The sequence below is a fragment of the Mustela nigripes genome, chromosome 4 (genome assembly GCF_022355385.1).
Source record: "Mustela nigripes isolate SB6536 chromosome 4, MUSNIG.SB6536, whole genome shotgun sequence".
Lineage (NCBI taxonomy): Eukaryota > Metazoa > Chordata > Mammalia > Carnivora > Mustelidae > Mustela > Mustela nigripes.
This window is the reverse complement of record NC_081560.1, coordinates 108676144-108691364: the sequence shown is the minus strand read 5'-3', so window position 1 is coordinate 108691364 and position 15221 is coordinate 108676144. Positions and strand designations below refer to the sequence as shown.

At 40.7% G+C, this 15221-nt stretch overlaps 1 protein-coding gene and 1 pseudogene across 1 annotated transcript in view; one reads left to right on the top strand and one right to left on the bottom strand.

Moving 5' to 3' along the window:
• The window catches only part of LYST (lysosomal trafficking regulator), a 155174-nt gene that overhangs the window by 27553 nt on the left and 112400 nt on the right, over positions 1-15221 (bottom strand). The window contains exons 41-44 of the mRNA XM_059397275.1: positions 12245-12311; positions 10506-10662; positions 7493-7633; positions 4104-4321 (exon numbers count right to left, since the gene is read on the bottom strand). Of these exons, the coding sequence (XP_059253258.1) occupies positions 4104-4321; positions 7493-7633; positions 10506-10662; positions 12245-12311 (583 nt within the window). The remainder of the gene's footprint in view (positions 1-4103; positions 4322-7492; positions 7634-10505; positions 10663-12244; positions 12312-15221) is intronic.
• On the top strand, positions 5097-5619 carry LOC132016144 (large ribosomal subunit protein uL23-like; annotated as a pseudogene).

The following is a 15221-nucleotide window of genomic DNA, read 5'->3' as shown; positions in this document are numbered from 1 at the left end:
TCTCTCTCTTTTTCCTGGGCAGAAGAGTTAGGGATTTGAACACTAGTATCACTGAGACCCAAGTAAAATTCTTCTGATTTCCATTCTGTAAGCTCAAGACCAATGCATGTCGGCCTCAGAGAGGATTATCTGAATCTTGATTTCCTGTCTCTGTTTGCTTTGGAGGTTTCACATGCACTGCTAAAACGGACTAGAAGGTTGGAGGGGAGAAGGCTGGGATGTGCTGCAACTCCCTTCAGCCTCCCTCACCCCATCTTGGTGACGCTGCCAGCGGAGGAGGTGACGCTGCCAGCGGAGGAGGCAGGACAGACAGCTTCACCTCCCTGGCAGGAGATGGAGGACTGGATAAGAAACAAAGTCAAAGGATTCCATTTTGACCAAGGCACTGTAGGGAGAGTGCTGTCCTCTGTGAAGCACCTTCTTAGAAGCTGAAGAGAAAGGTGTGTGTGGGAGGGTGGTCAGGGCGATAATCAGACTGGAAGAGGGGTACAGATTCAGGACTTGGCATGGTCCTTTTTTGCCTTCCTCAGTGTTAGAATTTTAAAAAAAGACCGTGTAAAATGCTAAGTAATGGAAAAAGTCATCTGCTTAAAGTAATTACAGGAAAAAGGCAAAAATGAAGTTAAGATATGATGTTGGTAGGTAGTTCAAGAGAGTACTATTTAGGTTCTAACAAAAACTGGGGGTGATTCTGAAAAAGTGTGGTGAAAATTGCAAGCTCTTTAAGGTAAAGAGCGCTATTACAAGCTCCCTCCTCATGTTATCATCCCCTGGGGTGAGATGGAGAGCAACGTGCGTGTCTCCTTTCTGACTTCCTCAGAGAGAGTCAGGAGCTGGGTGCAGATCTGTAACGTCCTGGGAGTACCCGCTTGTACAATGCAGCTTTTAGCATTTCATCAGGCATAGCCAATTTCATTACATAACTAGACATAACCTTTCTGTAAATGCCAAAATAAAATCTCAAAGATTCCTTGGAAGTTAAGTAATCAACACTACTCTCCTTGCCACCCCCACCCCCTTGACTGCCTCCACAAGGGATCAAATACTTGTTAGAAATGCTTGTGTGGGACGCCTGGGTGGCTCAGTTGGTTAAGCAGCTGCCTTCAGCTCAGGTCATGATCCCAGCATCCTGGGATCGGTCTCCTTGCTCAGCAGGGAGCCTGCTTCTCCCTCTGCCTCTGCCTGCCATTCTGTCTGCCTGTGCTCGCTCTCCCCCCACCCCGATAAATAAATAAAATCTTTAAAAAAAAAAAAAGAAAGAAATGCTTATGTAAGCATGGTCATTCTCAATGGCTGCTTGACTTGGTACACTAAAAAATTCAAATGAAGATTGGAATAATCCTCCAGCCAGAGCTTTAAAAAGTATATTTGAAAATAGTGTTTCTTTACATTCTATGGTATCAGTTTCTATGTGAACCTTATATATGAATGATGAATTATGATCAAAAGGCATTTCTACATTCTTTAAAAAGATTAATGTTTCTTATATGTGGTTCTATGGTGCACATTATCCTGTATGGATTTCCTTCCTTATTTAGGAGGTTGGTATTATTGTTCACTTTTACAGATTTGTACATTTAGGTACGGAGAGGTTGAGCTATTTGCCCGAGGTCACACAGCTAGTGGCAGGGTCACAGGGTGAGGGCTTGAACTCAATTCTGAATTCAGAGACTGTGTAGGTAGTCACTGCACTTTCCTTGGCTCCATGAATTGTTATCAAATCCCTAGAACAAAGGCATAAACTCTATGCTTTTTAAAGTTCTAAAGTCCCAAACAAACAGTGACAAAAATGGTAAAATGACAATTATGTGGTATATTTCAACATCCAGATACTTTTAATGTGAATTTTCACAAGAATAATTGAAAAGATATGCTAGGATCATAGGCGCAGAGTATAATGAGGTTAATGTAGAAATTCCTAGTTGGTTTTAAAGTTACATTTTAGAACAAATATGAAGGCAGGCCAAAAATTATACCTGAAGCCTTACTTTATACTACTCTTATGCAGAGAATTATGATTCACCCATGAAACTTTATTATTCCCCTTTTCCAAAACACTTTGCCATAACACTTCTTTTATCAGAGTCATCAGTAATTTTGTCTTATTCTGTCTCCTAGACCTTAAGTCTCTTAAGGATTTGAATTTTCTGCTATTTTAGAGGTATTTAAAATAATTACTAAGCAAAATGGACTAAAGAGATTTTTATTTTAAAACTGCTATTCAGGGGGCACCTGGGTGGCTCAGTGGGTTGAGGCCTCTGCCTTCGGCTCAGGTCGTGATCCCAGGGTCCTGGGATCAAGCCCCAGGGCTGCGGGCTCTCCGCAGGGAGCCTGCTTCCCTTCCTCTCTCTGCCTGCCTCTCTGCCTACTTGTGATCTCTCTCTGTCAAATAAAACAAAACAAAACAGCTATTCAGGAATGGGTCTCTTGCATAAATTAGGTACAGAGTACATTCTCTGGGTTCATGTGTGCATTTTTGCAGCATTTGTCACAACGCTTGATGAACCTACTCAGAGAACTATAGCTAGAGGGGAAGTCCAAGATCCACTCCGCCCTACCTCCTAATTACAAAGCTGGGGGAGCCGAGAGGCTGAACATCGTATGCAGGGGAGTAATAGCTCCTAAGCTGGACTCACAGTCTTGGAGTAGCCACTAGGCAACACCAGGCTATAGCTTTTTATAATTTGCCTTTTTGCCCCTCATTCCTTGAGAAATTTCCTTCTGGAGGCCTCATCTGGATCCCACTACCATCTCTAGTAGGCACAACCACCCCAACTTTCCCTTCTTGCCCCACTGTCCCCAACTGAATCTTACTCACCTTCACATACCAGAGCCTACCAGATGAAACGTTTCCTCAATAGATTTCATTCTTTTTTTTTTTTTTTAAGATTTTACTTATTCATTTGACAGAGAGAAACACGGCGAGAGAGGGAACACAAGCAGGGGAAGTGGGAGAGGGAGAAGCAGGCTTCCTGCCCAGCAGGGAGACTGATGGGGGGGCCCAGGATCTTGGGATCATGACCTGAGCTGAAGGCAGATGCTTAAGGATTGAGCCACCCAGGTGCCCCAGATTTATTTATTTATTCCTTCCTTTCTTTTTTTCTTTTTTAAAGATAGCCTATCTAGGACGCCTGGGTGGCTCAGTTGGTTAAGCAGCTGCCTTCAGCTCAGGTCATGATCCCAGTGTCCTGGGATCGAGTCCCACATCAGGCTCCTTGCTTGGCAGGGAGCCTGCTTCTCCCTCTGCCTCCGCCTGCCATTCTGTCTGCCTGTGCTCACTCTCTCTCCCAATCTCTCTCTGACAAATAAGTAAATAAAATTTTTAAGAGATAGCCTATCTAATAACATCAAAAAGTACATGTGAAAGTGTAACAATTCTACTTCTAAGAATTTACATTGTGCCAAAAAGAGTTAAGGTGGTGGGCCCAAACTGCTTTCCTTGGAAGGGCCTGCTTGCATGGTTGGCCCTTGGCTGGTATATGGCAACGTGGATTTCAGGACAGTTCCCACCATTTCCTAACTGGGTAAGAGTGGCTTACTGTGTCTAAACTGTACAAACAGTGTGACTTATACTGAACGCCTTTTCTCCTTCTTGAGGCTTGGGATTTCAGTACATGTAAGAGAGAGAGTGTTTCCACGACCACCCTTAGTAAAAACCCTGGGCTCTGAGTCCCTAATGAGCTGCCTGGCTTGACCACATCATACATGTTGTTGGAGGAAAGAAGCATGTTCTTTGTGATTTACTGGGGAAATACTCTTGGAAACTTGTGCCTAGGGTCCTCCAGCTTTGTCCTATACATCTTTTCCTTTTGATGATTCTGCATTGGACCCATCACTGTCATAAGCCTTCTGTAAGTACAACTATTTGCCGAGTCTTGAAGTCCCCATTCAGCCTGGGGATAGTCTTGAGGAACCCCCAGTGAATAGCATCTTAGTTATTTTTAAAGAAGTGAAATATAAAACCTGAAAAGTCTTGGGTAGCAATTTAAGCTGTTGCTAATTCTCTTTGATAACTTGGGTATTTTAAAGAAATAGCCCCACAGCTAACTTTTTATTCCAGTTTTGCCTTATATAAATGCATATTTTTTAAAAGAGTCACTTACAGCAGGATGAAAAACGTTGATGGCTTGAACAGAAGCCTTCCCTTTTTGCTTATACCCGAATACCAAGTCAATCCACTGACAGATGTTCTGGGACACGTAGTCAGACTCTAGAGCCTGTCGATGAATGAGGATAAAAAGACGAGGATCGTTACGTGCCCAAGGAGGGAGGTTGACGTGATTAACCCGTTCACCGTTCTGACGCACACCAAAATCAAAACCTAAAAGAGAAGATTAATATTAATGCTTATCTCCCCAAAGCACACCTCATTTGGCCCACTGAGCAGGTCTTAAGACTTCCCCAAAACAGATATTATGTGCTATAATCAGGGAAAGCAGAGGCAAAGAGGAGAGTGACATCATTGTTCATCTATCTATCTACCTACTGACAGAAGCACATGGGTTAATGCTATCCTCATTATATTTGAGATATTTCAACTTTATTGTTCTACCACTTTATATCATATTGAAAAAACAGAAGAAAATCACTGCCATTTAATTTCAATATTATCAGAACTTCAAATGTAGTTAAGTACTTAAATATATATTCTATTCAATTATAAACTTGATTACAAAATTAAACTAAGGTGTTAACATCACAATAAATTTAAGATTATATTTAGTAAATATTAGCATTCTGTAGCTTAAATAAATCCAATTAATGCAAAGTATACACATCCTAAGTGAACTATTAACTTTATGGTAAGTCAAGAGGTCTGTCCTAACATCATTTCCACCAAGCATTCCTATGGACAACAAACTTATTCCAACACATTGAATGAGAGGGTTCTTTTGTGATCTAAATAAGCTGTTCTCTAATTGTTTCATTTGTCTGCTAGTGTAAACAAAAATCTCAGAAGTGTTTGTTTAAAAAAAAAAACAACTGTCCTAAAAGAAATGTTACAGAGATGTTTTTGTGTTACCTTTTATGGGCAGAAAATGTGAACAGCGTAACAGAATAAAAATTAAAAAGGCTTTCTTAGCCCTTTTACGAAGATGGCGCCGAAAGCTAAGAAGGAAACGCCTACCCCTCCCAAAGCCGAAGCCAAAGCAAAGGCTTTGAAAGCCAAGAAAGCAGTGCTGAAAGACGTCCACAGTCACAAAAAAAAGAAGATCCGCACATCACCTACATTCCCACGACCCAAGACTCTGCGTCTCTGAAGGCAACCCAAATACCCTCGAAAGAGCGCCCCCAGGAGAAACAAGCTTGACCACTATGCCATCATCAAGTTCCCCCTGACTACTGAGTCAGCCATGAAGGAAATAGAAGACAACAACACACTTGTGTTCATTGCGGATGTCAAGGCCAACAAGCACCAGATCAAACAGGCTGTGAAGAAGCTCTATGACATTGATGTAGCCAAGGTCAACACCTTAATCAGGCCTGATGGAGAGAAGAAGGCATACGTTCGGCTGGCCCCTGACTATGATGCTTTGGATGTTGCCAACAAAATTGGGATCATCTAAACTGAGTCCAGCTGGCTAAATCTAAATACAGTTTTTTCATGATTTAAAAAAAAAAAAAGGCTTTCTTAAAAGCTGATTACACTCCATATAAAATTAAGTTGCTGTCTGCCTCCTTCTAGATCTTGTGAAAACAGTTACAGGATATTCGCTAATTCTGGAAGTATTCTGAAATGATATGATGTGAAATATAAAGCAAGGGCTTATGTAAATGGACATGGAGTGAGGATGCGGGTCATCTCCAGAAGCTCAGCTCATCCTACAGGCAGCTGCAGAGTGTTTTAAGACGGACTGGCCCAGAACCCCCAGAGCTCTCTGGGAGCAGCAGGAATCTACTGAGGTAACAATAGTGAGTGAGACCTCTAAGGGCTGAGTTGGGGAGGGGCTGAGCAGCAGGGGTCTGTATAAACTCAAATCATTCTCAACTGTCAAATGCTCTGTGGGCACATCACGGGTGGGCACTCTTCACACACAGCAGATGACTAGGGGGCTAATCAAAGGCTTAATGGAATGCCGATAGGAAATGACATGATGTACATGAAAGCAAACAGTGTTTTCCAAAAATAGCTATAACAACCCTTGCTGTGCTGCATGCTTTTCTGGAATCTCGCTACTCTCCCATCAAGTAGCAAAGTTTATGCTCCTTCCTTTTGAATGTGGGCAAGGCACTTGTGACCAGAACGCAGGTGTGCCACTCTGTGACCTCCAAGGTGAGGTTCGTAGAGGCCGTGCAGCTTCTGTTCATTTCTCTCTTGGGACACTCGCCTTTGGAAGCCCCAGTTGCCGAGGAGAATGTCCAAGGCCTCCATGCCATGAGGAAACCCAAACTGGTCCACGTGGAGAGACCACATGGAAAACCACGGACACTACATGAGAGAGATGCCTGCCAGCCCCCAGCTGCTCTGATCCTGACTGGTCCAGCTCCAGCTCCAGCTAATCTGAATGCACACCCTGAGCCCAAACCACTGAAGGCTCGGGGAGGAGCTGCTCCTGAATTTCTGACCTGCGAAACCTGTAATGATAATCAATTTCTTATTGCTTTGAGGCCCTAAGTGTTGGAGGCATTTGTTATGCAGCCAGAGATACCGGAAACATACATAGAAGAAACCATGGACAGAGAAAACAAGCATAGACTGAAATGAGTCCCAAGCCGAAAGCCACCAGGCAGGTACTACAAAGTGCGGGTGCCAACAGCCCATTAAGGCGGTTCTCATCTGGGCAACACTATGAACCGTGCTCCGGGTGATGAGGAACATGGATAGATTAACGGTTCTCCAAACAGCTCCAGAGAGGCCAGTTAGCATAGAATAAAATTCTAAAGGAATTTTCCCAACACTAACTTCTCTAAAGATACCATTATCAATTGCATATATTCCTAAAGGTCACATAAAAATATAAAATTAAGTAATGTAGAAAAATGACCCACAAACATCTCTCAGAGGAATACCTGATCTTCTACTAAAAAACAGGTCATTGGCATCACGGAAACTGGATTTTATCCTCTACTATCCCTTTTTGGTATTAGAAGATTCTGGCTAGGGTGTTTTATTTCTAAGTTGGTCACTCCGCATAAAGTCATTGAGATTTTGGTTAACTTACATTGTGCTTCAATAAATTCAAGACTTATTTTTTTAATGAGCACATGATAACCTTTGCAATCAGGAAAAAAAGCATTTCTGTAATAAAACTAAAGTACATTTTACAGATATCTTTAATAGGTAAAAGTTACCAATTTTCCACACATATTTGGTCCTGTAAAATAGTTACAATCTTCATGCTTGCTTGGAAATAAAATGATACACTTGATAAATAAAGGTATTTATCTTATTGGGGGACTCAAATAATAGGACTTAAAAAAGTGATTCTTATTTTTAGAAAATTATAAAATAAGTACAGAATTATAAATTAGAAATGATGTACTGCTATACCTTCACGGTTGACTAAGAACTCTGGAAGATAAAAAAACTCTGGGATCAGTTCTTTGACATCAGTCATGGATTCAAAAGATGAAAGGCGCCAAGTTGTATTTGTAGAATGAAAAGTTCTGTCTGGAATGTCAAAACTTTGATCTATAAAGAAAGACAAACAATGCAATTAAGACACAAAGACCTTATTCTGTTTAAAGCTTGTTACAGTTTATTTCTGCTACTTTGAAAAGATTAAAATGATGTTCATTTTGTTTTTCAGTTTTAAAGAGGTTATTCATGTTCTTGAAAATAAATATTTCTATACATTATTTGAGACCATATTATAGTATTGTTAATCTGCATTATGTTTTCCTGGTACACAAAAAATGGATGAATTTATATCACTTTTTTGTTTAATTGACTACTATCTGTCTACCCAAGCAGAATTAAACAGCAGGGACCTTGGGTATAACCCACAATGAGCACATATAGGTACTTGATAATGACTTATTTATTGAATGAATAATAAAGAAGGAAAATTGAAGTTCAAGTGGGTAAAACAGTTTTTTCCCCATCAGAAAACAAAACTATTCCTTCACCTTTAAATTAAGACTACTTTTTTTCTTTTTTCGGTGGGGGGAGCACTGCTTTTTAGATGTAACTGAATTAAAGAATGAAGTACAATTTCCTATAAATGAAAAAACTAAACACAGTCACTCCTCTGTTAAGTTTTTCTGCAGTTTCTTTGTTAAGTTTTCTGTAGACTAATAATTAAGAACTGAGTTTTGACTGGTCTCTTTCCTGTCAACAGTTAGCAGAACATGAAATGGTATCCAGAGGCCAGCCCCTGAGAACACCAGCTGTATATATTGTACTATCGAAAACTCTTTTGAAGTTGCAGAAATTTTATACTTATATTTTCATTTAGAGACTGTCACAGACTAATTTCAGCATCAAGCAAGGCACAATTTTAAAAAGATAGGCTAAATTTCTTCCCGAGGTCTGCGCTTCCCTGTCCAGCAACATTTTCTATTATTTTCATTACTTTCTTATCTATTTTGGGGAGTCAGTTAGCTCAAAGGAAAAGTAACCAATCTAAATGGCATCTAGAACAAGTAATTCTGGAAGGCTACGGCAGATTCATAGTATCTAGAAGAGAGACTAAGGAACTGTGGTATGAAAGAAGCACACTGAGGGTCTGTTCAAACTGTCAAATTCTGCATTGTTTCTTAACTTAAAAAAAAAAAAACTCTTCCACAAATTCCTATAATCTAGAATGTGCATGTACTAAACAAGGGGTTCTGAAGCTAGCATTTCTGTCCCCAAGTGACATTTAGCAATGCCTAGAGATATTTTTGGTTCTCACAACGGAACTAGTGGGGGAATGCCACCGGCATCAAGTGGGTAGAAGCCAGGGATGCTGCAAAAACAGCCTAGAGCGCACAGGACAGTCTTTACAACAAAGAGGATGCACCTCAAAAGGAATACAGGGCCAAGATGAGAAGCCCAGGACCAGGCCCCCGAGTCTAGCTAATCAGATGAAGTTGACGGGGATTGCAGTAGCCTCTGGTTGTTGTTGTTGTTTTTTTTAATCATGCATAAATACAGCATGAAGAAAACTGGCATAATAACAATATATATTTAAAAATTAAGAAATTTTAGTTGATTGGGAGTTTTATATTAATAGATTCTTGGGCTACATGAAAAAAGTGGAGGGCAGGGAGAGTCCTGTTACATGCTGCAGCAGTCCCAAAACACATGTGAAGTACTCTTTTTTATTCTGAGTGTCACTTTTTAATAAGGGCATTTGCAAACCAGAACATGTCTAGAAGAATGATCAGAACAGTGACAGGTTTGGAAACCAGAACAAACAAGGATGGCTTACGCACTGGTTTTTAAAACTCTTCGGTAAGTACAGAATGGTCTTATTTATGTTTTGGATTCCTTGCAGCAGCTGGGATACGACCCTGCATACAGGAGGCTCTCAACCTGATGTCAAATTAACTAAGGATAATTAGCTTGGGGATAAACAAGACTTAAAGGGAAAAAGGGGACAGGGCAAGAGTCTTCAAATATTTGAACAGCTGTCACTGGAACATTTGTTCTGTGTACTTACACAAAGACAAACAGAAGAAAGCCCCTTCTATAGACCAAGGAGAGACAATGCAAAATTCATTCCTCCAAGAGGTGGTATGTGAGTAAAAATACATAAAGAAGTTCAAGAAGGTTGAGTAAATGAATGGATAATGACCCCACAAAGGATTCTGAGTGCCATGAGGAAAAACTACAGAGCTCACACCACAGTCCTCATTAGAAATTGGTAGGAAAGAATGTCCTCCTTTGCACACACATCAGTAAATTCACCTCTAAGTAATCTTCTGGCCTGTGAGCTGCCACTTAAAACACTGAGTAGAAGATTATTATCATTCTTCTCTTTTTTTGAGAGAGACAGAGAGGCTGACCGGGGAGGAGAGGTGGAGCGAGAGGGAAGAGAGAGAGTCTTAAGACAGCTCCAGGTTGGGGGCTTGATCTCATGACGCTGAGATCATGACTGGAGCTGAAATCAAGAGCTGGACACTCAACTGAATGAGACACCCAGGTGCAGAAGTTCATTAACTAGACAGTTCCTATGGTGATGGTGGAAGTGTGGCTCTCCTATTAACTACTTACAATAAATGACAGTAACATATTCCCACTAGAAATAACTATTAAATTGAACATCTTTAAAAAGTAAATTGCATACATTTGATAAGGATAAAGTTTGCAAATTACACAGGATGTGAACTACATCTTAATTTTAAAAAAGTGAATTGCATTTTTATAAACATACATGTCTAATCTGCAGTGAAAACTCAACAAATTAGCAAGATAATCTGGTTCACTACAAATTTCTGGAAAGAATTTTATTGAAGGAATAAGTAGGATTATTTTTCCTGTGGTTTGGTTAGTCTCAATACAGTCTCAGGAAGTATGTCAAGTTCCCCCCACCAATGACCCAGTAAAATATTTTAGGTAGTTATAAAATAATTCTTACCTTGGTAGGCTAAAAACATTTTTGTGAACGGAGGCATCCTGACCAGGAAGTGAAGCACGGTGCCGCTGTTGGAGTAGTGGGAGCCGTAGTGGTAGGGCTGCACGGGGGGCATGGGGTCATCCTCCCGGGCCCCTTTGCGGTACTCCTCCTCCAAGTACTGAAGGGAACAGGCAATCAGACAGTGTTCATAAGAGAGTGCTCCAGGTATCACCAGTTTTCTTTCCATCTTCTCTACTAATCCTCCTTTTAAAAAATCATTATTTTATTTTTTTTATTTTGAGAGAGAAAGAGCACAAGTGGGGTGCAGAGAGAAAGAGAAAATCCCAAGCAGGTTCCACACTTATCACAGAGCCCAACACAGGGCTCAATCTCATGACCCCGAGCATCATGACCTGAGCCGAAATCAAGACCTGGATCATAACCATCTGAACCACCCACGTGCCCCTATCCTATCCCTTTGACACCATTTTCTATGGTTTGCCCTGCCACGTGTTTGGACCTCAGCCACCTAAAGTGTCTCCTCCTCAGTGCCCCACTGAGTCCTGGTTCCTCAAGAAGCATGTCACAGTCTGCACCTTTACTCTCTCATTCCGTCACAGGAAACTCACCTGCTCTGCACCCTGCCTCCCAGCACTCTGGCTCCCAATGTAGCCTATCATATGTAAGTTGATTATGCGCTCGATAAAGGAGAGCTGCTACTGTCACTAGAGACACCTGCATTTTAAAAAATGAGTCTCAAGATACAATGCTATGTTCTTTAGAGAAACTCTCTAGCGTGGAAAGGCAACAGCAGTGGAAAAACTGTACCATGTTACTAAGGTTCTTAGGTATTAAGGTAACATTTTTTTGGACTATTTTGCAATGTAGTTTCACTGAGATAAAAACGAATACAGTGATTTCTCACGCCTCCCATCTTCCCATCATGACGTAGGAAGCTCAACCAAATATTTAATATCTGTCACTCATCTCCCATAGCTTCTGTCTGGCTCTGATAACAAAGTCAGGCGATAGTGAATTTCTGGAGTCACTTCTCCTTGATTCCATAGCACTGCCCCACTTTCAACTGCAGAAGAATCAAGGAGTGACTGTTATAAGACACTTGGAGAGATCTTTCTGCAACTGTGCTACAAAACAATGTGAATGCAAGAAGACTGCTTCAGCTGCTCTTACCTTGATACTGCTGTGAAGAATGCAGCATGTGGCTAATGAGTTTTTTGAAAATTTCCAACAGAATTCCATTAATGTTAATTTCTCAGAAATAGATAAATTATACTTTTAAACTTCAAAATCTGGTAAATTTCTGCTAATAAACTAATGCACAATTTGCTGAATATGAATAATAAGGAATTACAATACATTATAAATAGACAGTCTATTATAAATAGACTGATATTGTTCTATAAATAACACTAGGGGATACAAATAGCAGGATCCTGAAAACCTGTGATTTTTTTTAAAGGAATATAGTTATTTATATATGGATGTAACAATGGACTATTAGCTTCCAATTTATGCCACAACAAGCGTATTTCTTTTTCTGGGCAAAGTGTTTTCAGAGAACTGAGATAGACAACAATACCTAAAATCATATAATGATTTCCAGTTGTTTGTCACTCAAAGCACAAGAAGGTAAAAAACACAAAAGTCAATATTATAAATTTTAAATTAGGTAAAACTCAAGTCTGTAAAATAAAACTTGAGTTCTCATGTATCAAAATATGAGGAAAAACGAAGCCTACCTTGTAGGTATCCACATAACGATCTTCTTTTTCTTTATACTGCACGGCTATGGGCTTAGAGAGATTTCTACAAATGAAGAGAGGACGGAAAAAGATGAAGTTTTTCGATATTGTCAAGCTTAAGCTGCCTACATGCCTGCATCCGTAAGTAAACCTGTGATCAGCAAACACGTGGCCCTCAGTGTAGTGGTTACACATGTTGCTTTGCAACATAACAGCCATCATTCAAGATTATGACTGAATCAACTGGTAGATGGTGGGATTTCCTAAATAGATTCATACCCACTCAGGAGTTCCCGGCTTATGAGTAACCTAGACAAGAAGGGATGCTGGGGGGACGCCTGGGTGGCTCAGTTGGTTGGGCGGCTGCCTTCGGCTCAGGTCATGATCCCAGCGTCCTGGGATCGAGTCCCGCATCGGGCTCCTTGCTCGGCAGGGAGCCTGCTTCTCCCTCTGCCTCTGTCTGCCACTCTGCCTGCCTGCGCTCGCTCTCTCTCCCTCTCTCTCTCTGACAAATAAATAAAATCTTTAAAAAAAAAAAAAAAAGATTAAAAAAAAAAAAAAAAAAAAGAAGGGATGCTGGGGCCCCTGCTCTCTTCGCTTCTTCCATTTCCTCCAGAATCAGAACCGATGCTGTCTAGGGAAGCTGATTCCTGTTGAGCTCTGACATGCCTGTCCCCACTTTCCAGACCTACACTTGTCCAGCAGTGAAGACGGAAGGGCGGTTTGGATGGGAAGCAGGACCATGAGGAGATATTATAGAATTATTAGGTTACGTACTGAAAATTAATAAAATGACACTTAAAAAAATTTTTTTTTAAATTTTAAGTGGACCCCATGCCCAATGTGGGGCTTGAACTCATGACCCTGAAGGTAGGAGTCACATGCTCTACTGACTGAGTCAGCCTGGCACCCCAAAATGACACAAATTTAAAAATGACCAAGTGGAGACTAGGCGTGTGCATAGTGAAATCCATGTTTTATTGTCTAACTCACAGACGGGGAGTGACATCCTCATCTGCACAGTAGAGCTGTGTCTGTGCTGGTGTTCACACTCTGTCAGGGATGCTAGAGAACACTGGGATGAATCCTCACTTTTCCAAGCCACACAGGCAAGCAGCCTCCCTGTGTAGCACTTGGAAGAACAAGAGGAAAAGATCCGCCGAGGCCGAAGCCTCCCGGGCTGAGGGACCACGGGGCTAGCAGCCATCTGGAGCTCCAACCTCTGGCTCCATAATTAGATCAACATCAAGATCTGCCCAAAGCTCAGTGGATCAAACCAGGTCTGCTGAGCCAGCCAGTCATATGCCTATATCCTAGGGATACTGAAATTGATGATAGTAAGCACTAATTTGGTTTTTGAGACCTTTCTATAATCTTAAAAAATTCATTAAAAGTAAAAACAGTTTTATAGAATAGATACAAATTCACATATCAAAATAGGAGAAATCACGTTTAAGATCCAGGTATGCGGATTTCCTCTAAACAGTGTATATAGGTTTTTTTGAACACAAATAATACTGTTGTGGTTGAAAAATCAGAAATTACTGATGAGCAGACAGAAAAACCCCCAAATCAGCTAAAATACCATTCTTCACAGGTAAAACATTTTGGTATATACCTTTCCAGTTGTTTTTCTGGTTATCTGTATGTGTATATTCACGTTTAAAAATAAAAATAACAGCCTTCCCCACCTACACTAAATATTTCTAAAATACCATTTTTAATGGCTGCAATGTAAAGCAGTTAACTCGAACCTGGTGCTGGGCATTGAGGTTGTTTCTAAGTTTTAGCCACTTAAAAAAATGATGTTAAGGGGCGCCTGGGTGGCTCAGTGGGTTAGGCCGCTGCCTTCGGCTCAGGTCATGATCTCAGGGTCCTGGGATCGAGTCCCGCATCGGGCTCTCTGCTTGGCAGGGAGCCTGCTTCCTTCCCTTCCTCTCTCTCTGCCTGCCTCTCTGCCTACTTGTGATCTCTCGCTGTCAAAAAAAAAAAAAAAAAAAAAAAAAAAGATGTTAAGACTATCCATCCATATGGCCAAATTTTTGCACGCAATGCCAAGCACCATTATCAGCAATGAACCAGAGTTCTTGACCTCATGAAACTTACTTCCAGTGGGAACCTTTCTGGTAAAGTACATATTCTTAAGTATTCCTAAAAAAAAGTCCAAGAAGTTAAATTGCTAAAGCAGTATATACATTTGAAGAGTACTTGGCGATATATTGTCAAATGCCTTCCAGAAAGATTGGATCTATTTATGCCAGTAGTGCAAAAATGTCTAAATGTCCATCAGCAGTGGATAAAAATGTCTGGAAATAACACGCCACTTGCTGTTTTTTAAATTGACAAACATACTAAGCTGCATCTGATTTTTTAAAAACATTTTTAAAGATTTTATTTATTTATTTGATAGAGAAAGATCACAAGTAGGCAAAGAGGCAGGCAGAGAGAGAGGAGGAAGCAGACTCCCTGCTGAACAGAGAGCCCGATGCGGGACTCGATTCCGGGACCCTGAGATCATGACCTGAGCCGAAGGCAGCGGCTTAACCCACTGAGCCACCCAGGTGCCCTGTATCTGATTTCTTGAAAACTGTCTTAAGCTAGGACTACTTCTCAGTAGTTAAAATATTCTAAAAAATATATATTCTAATATACCAAGTAGAATATTTGGAGTCAATTTTTCTTTAAATAACCTAAGAGAACTTAAAAAAAAATTAAATAACCAGAATATTTCTTCATCAACTAGGGCTATGTGGTTACTCTAAAAGGCAATTCATTCAAGAAAAGCAGGATAAATGCTTAATTCTTTTGCTTTAATTGGCAAATGTCAAAGGTAAGAAACTGGTGCCCTAGTTATATCCAGTGGCGACCAGTAAGTTTGTTTCTGAAGCCTTTAAAAAGCATCATTATTGGGGCGCCTGGGTGGCTCAGTGGGTTAAGCCACTGCCTTTGGCTCAGGTCATGATCTCAGGGTCCT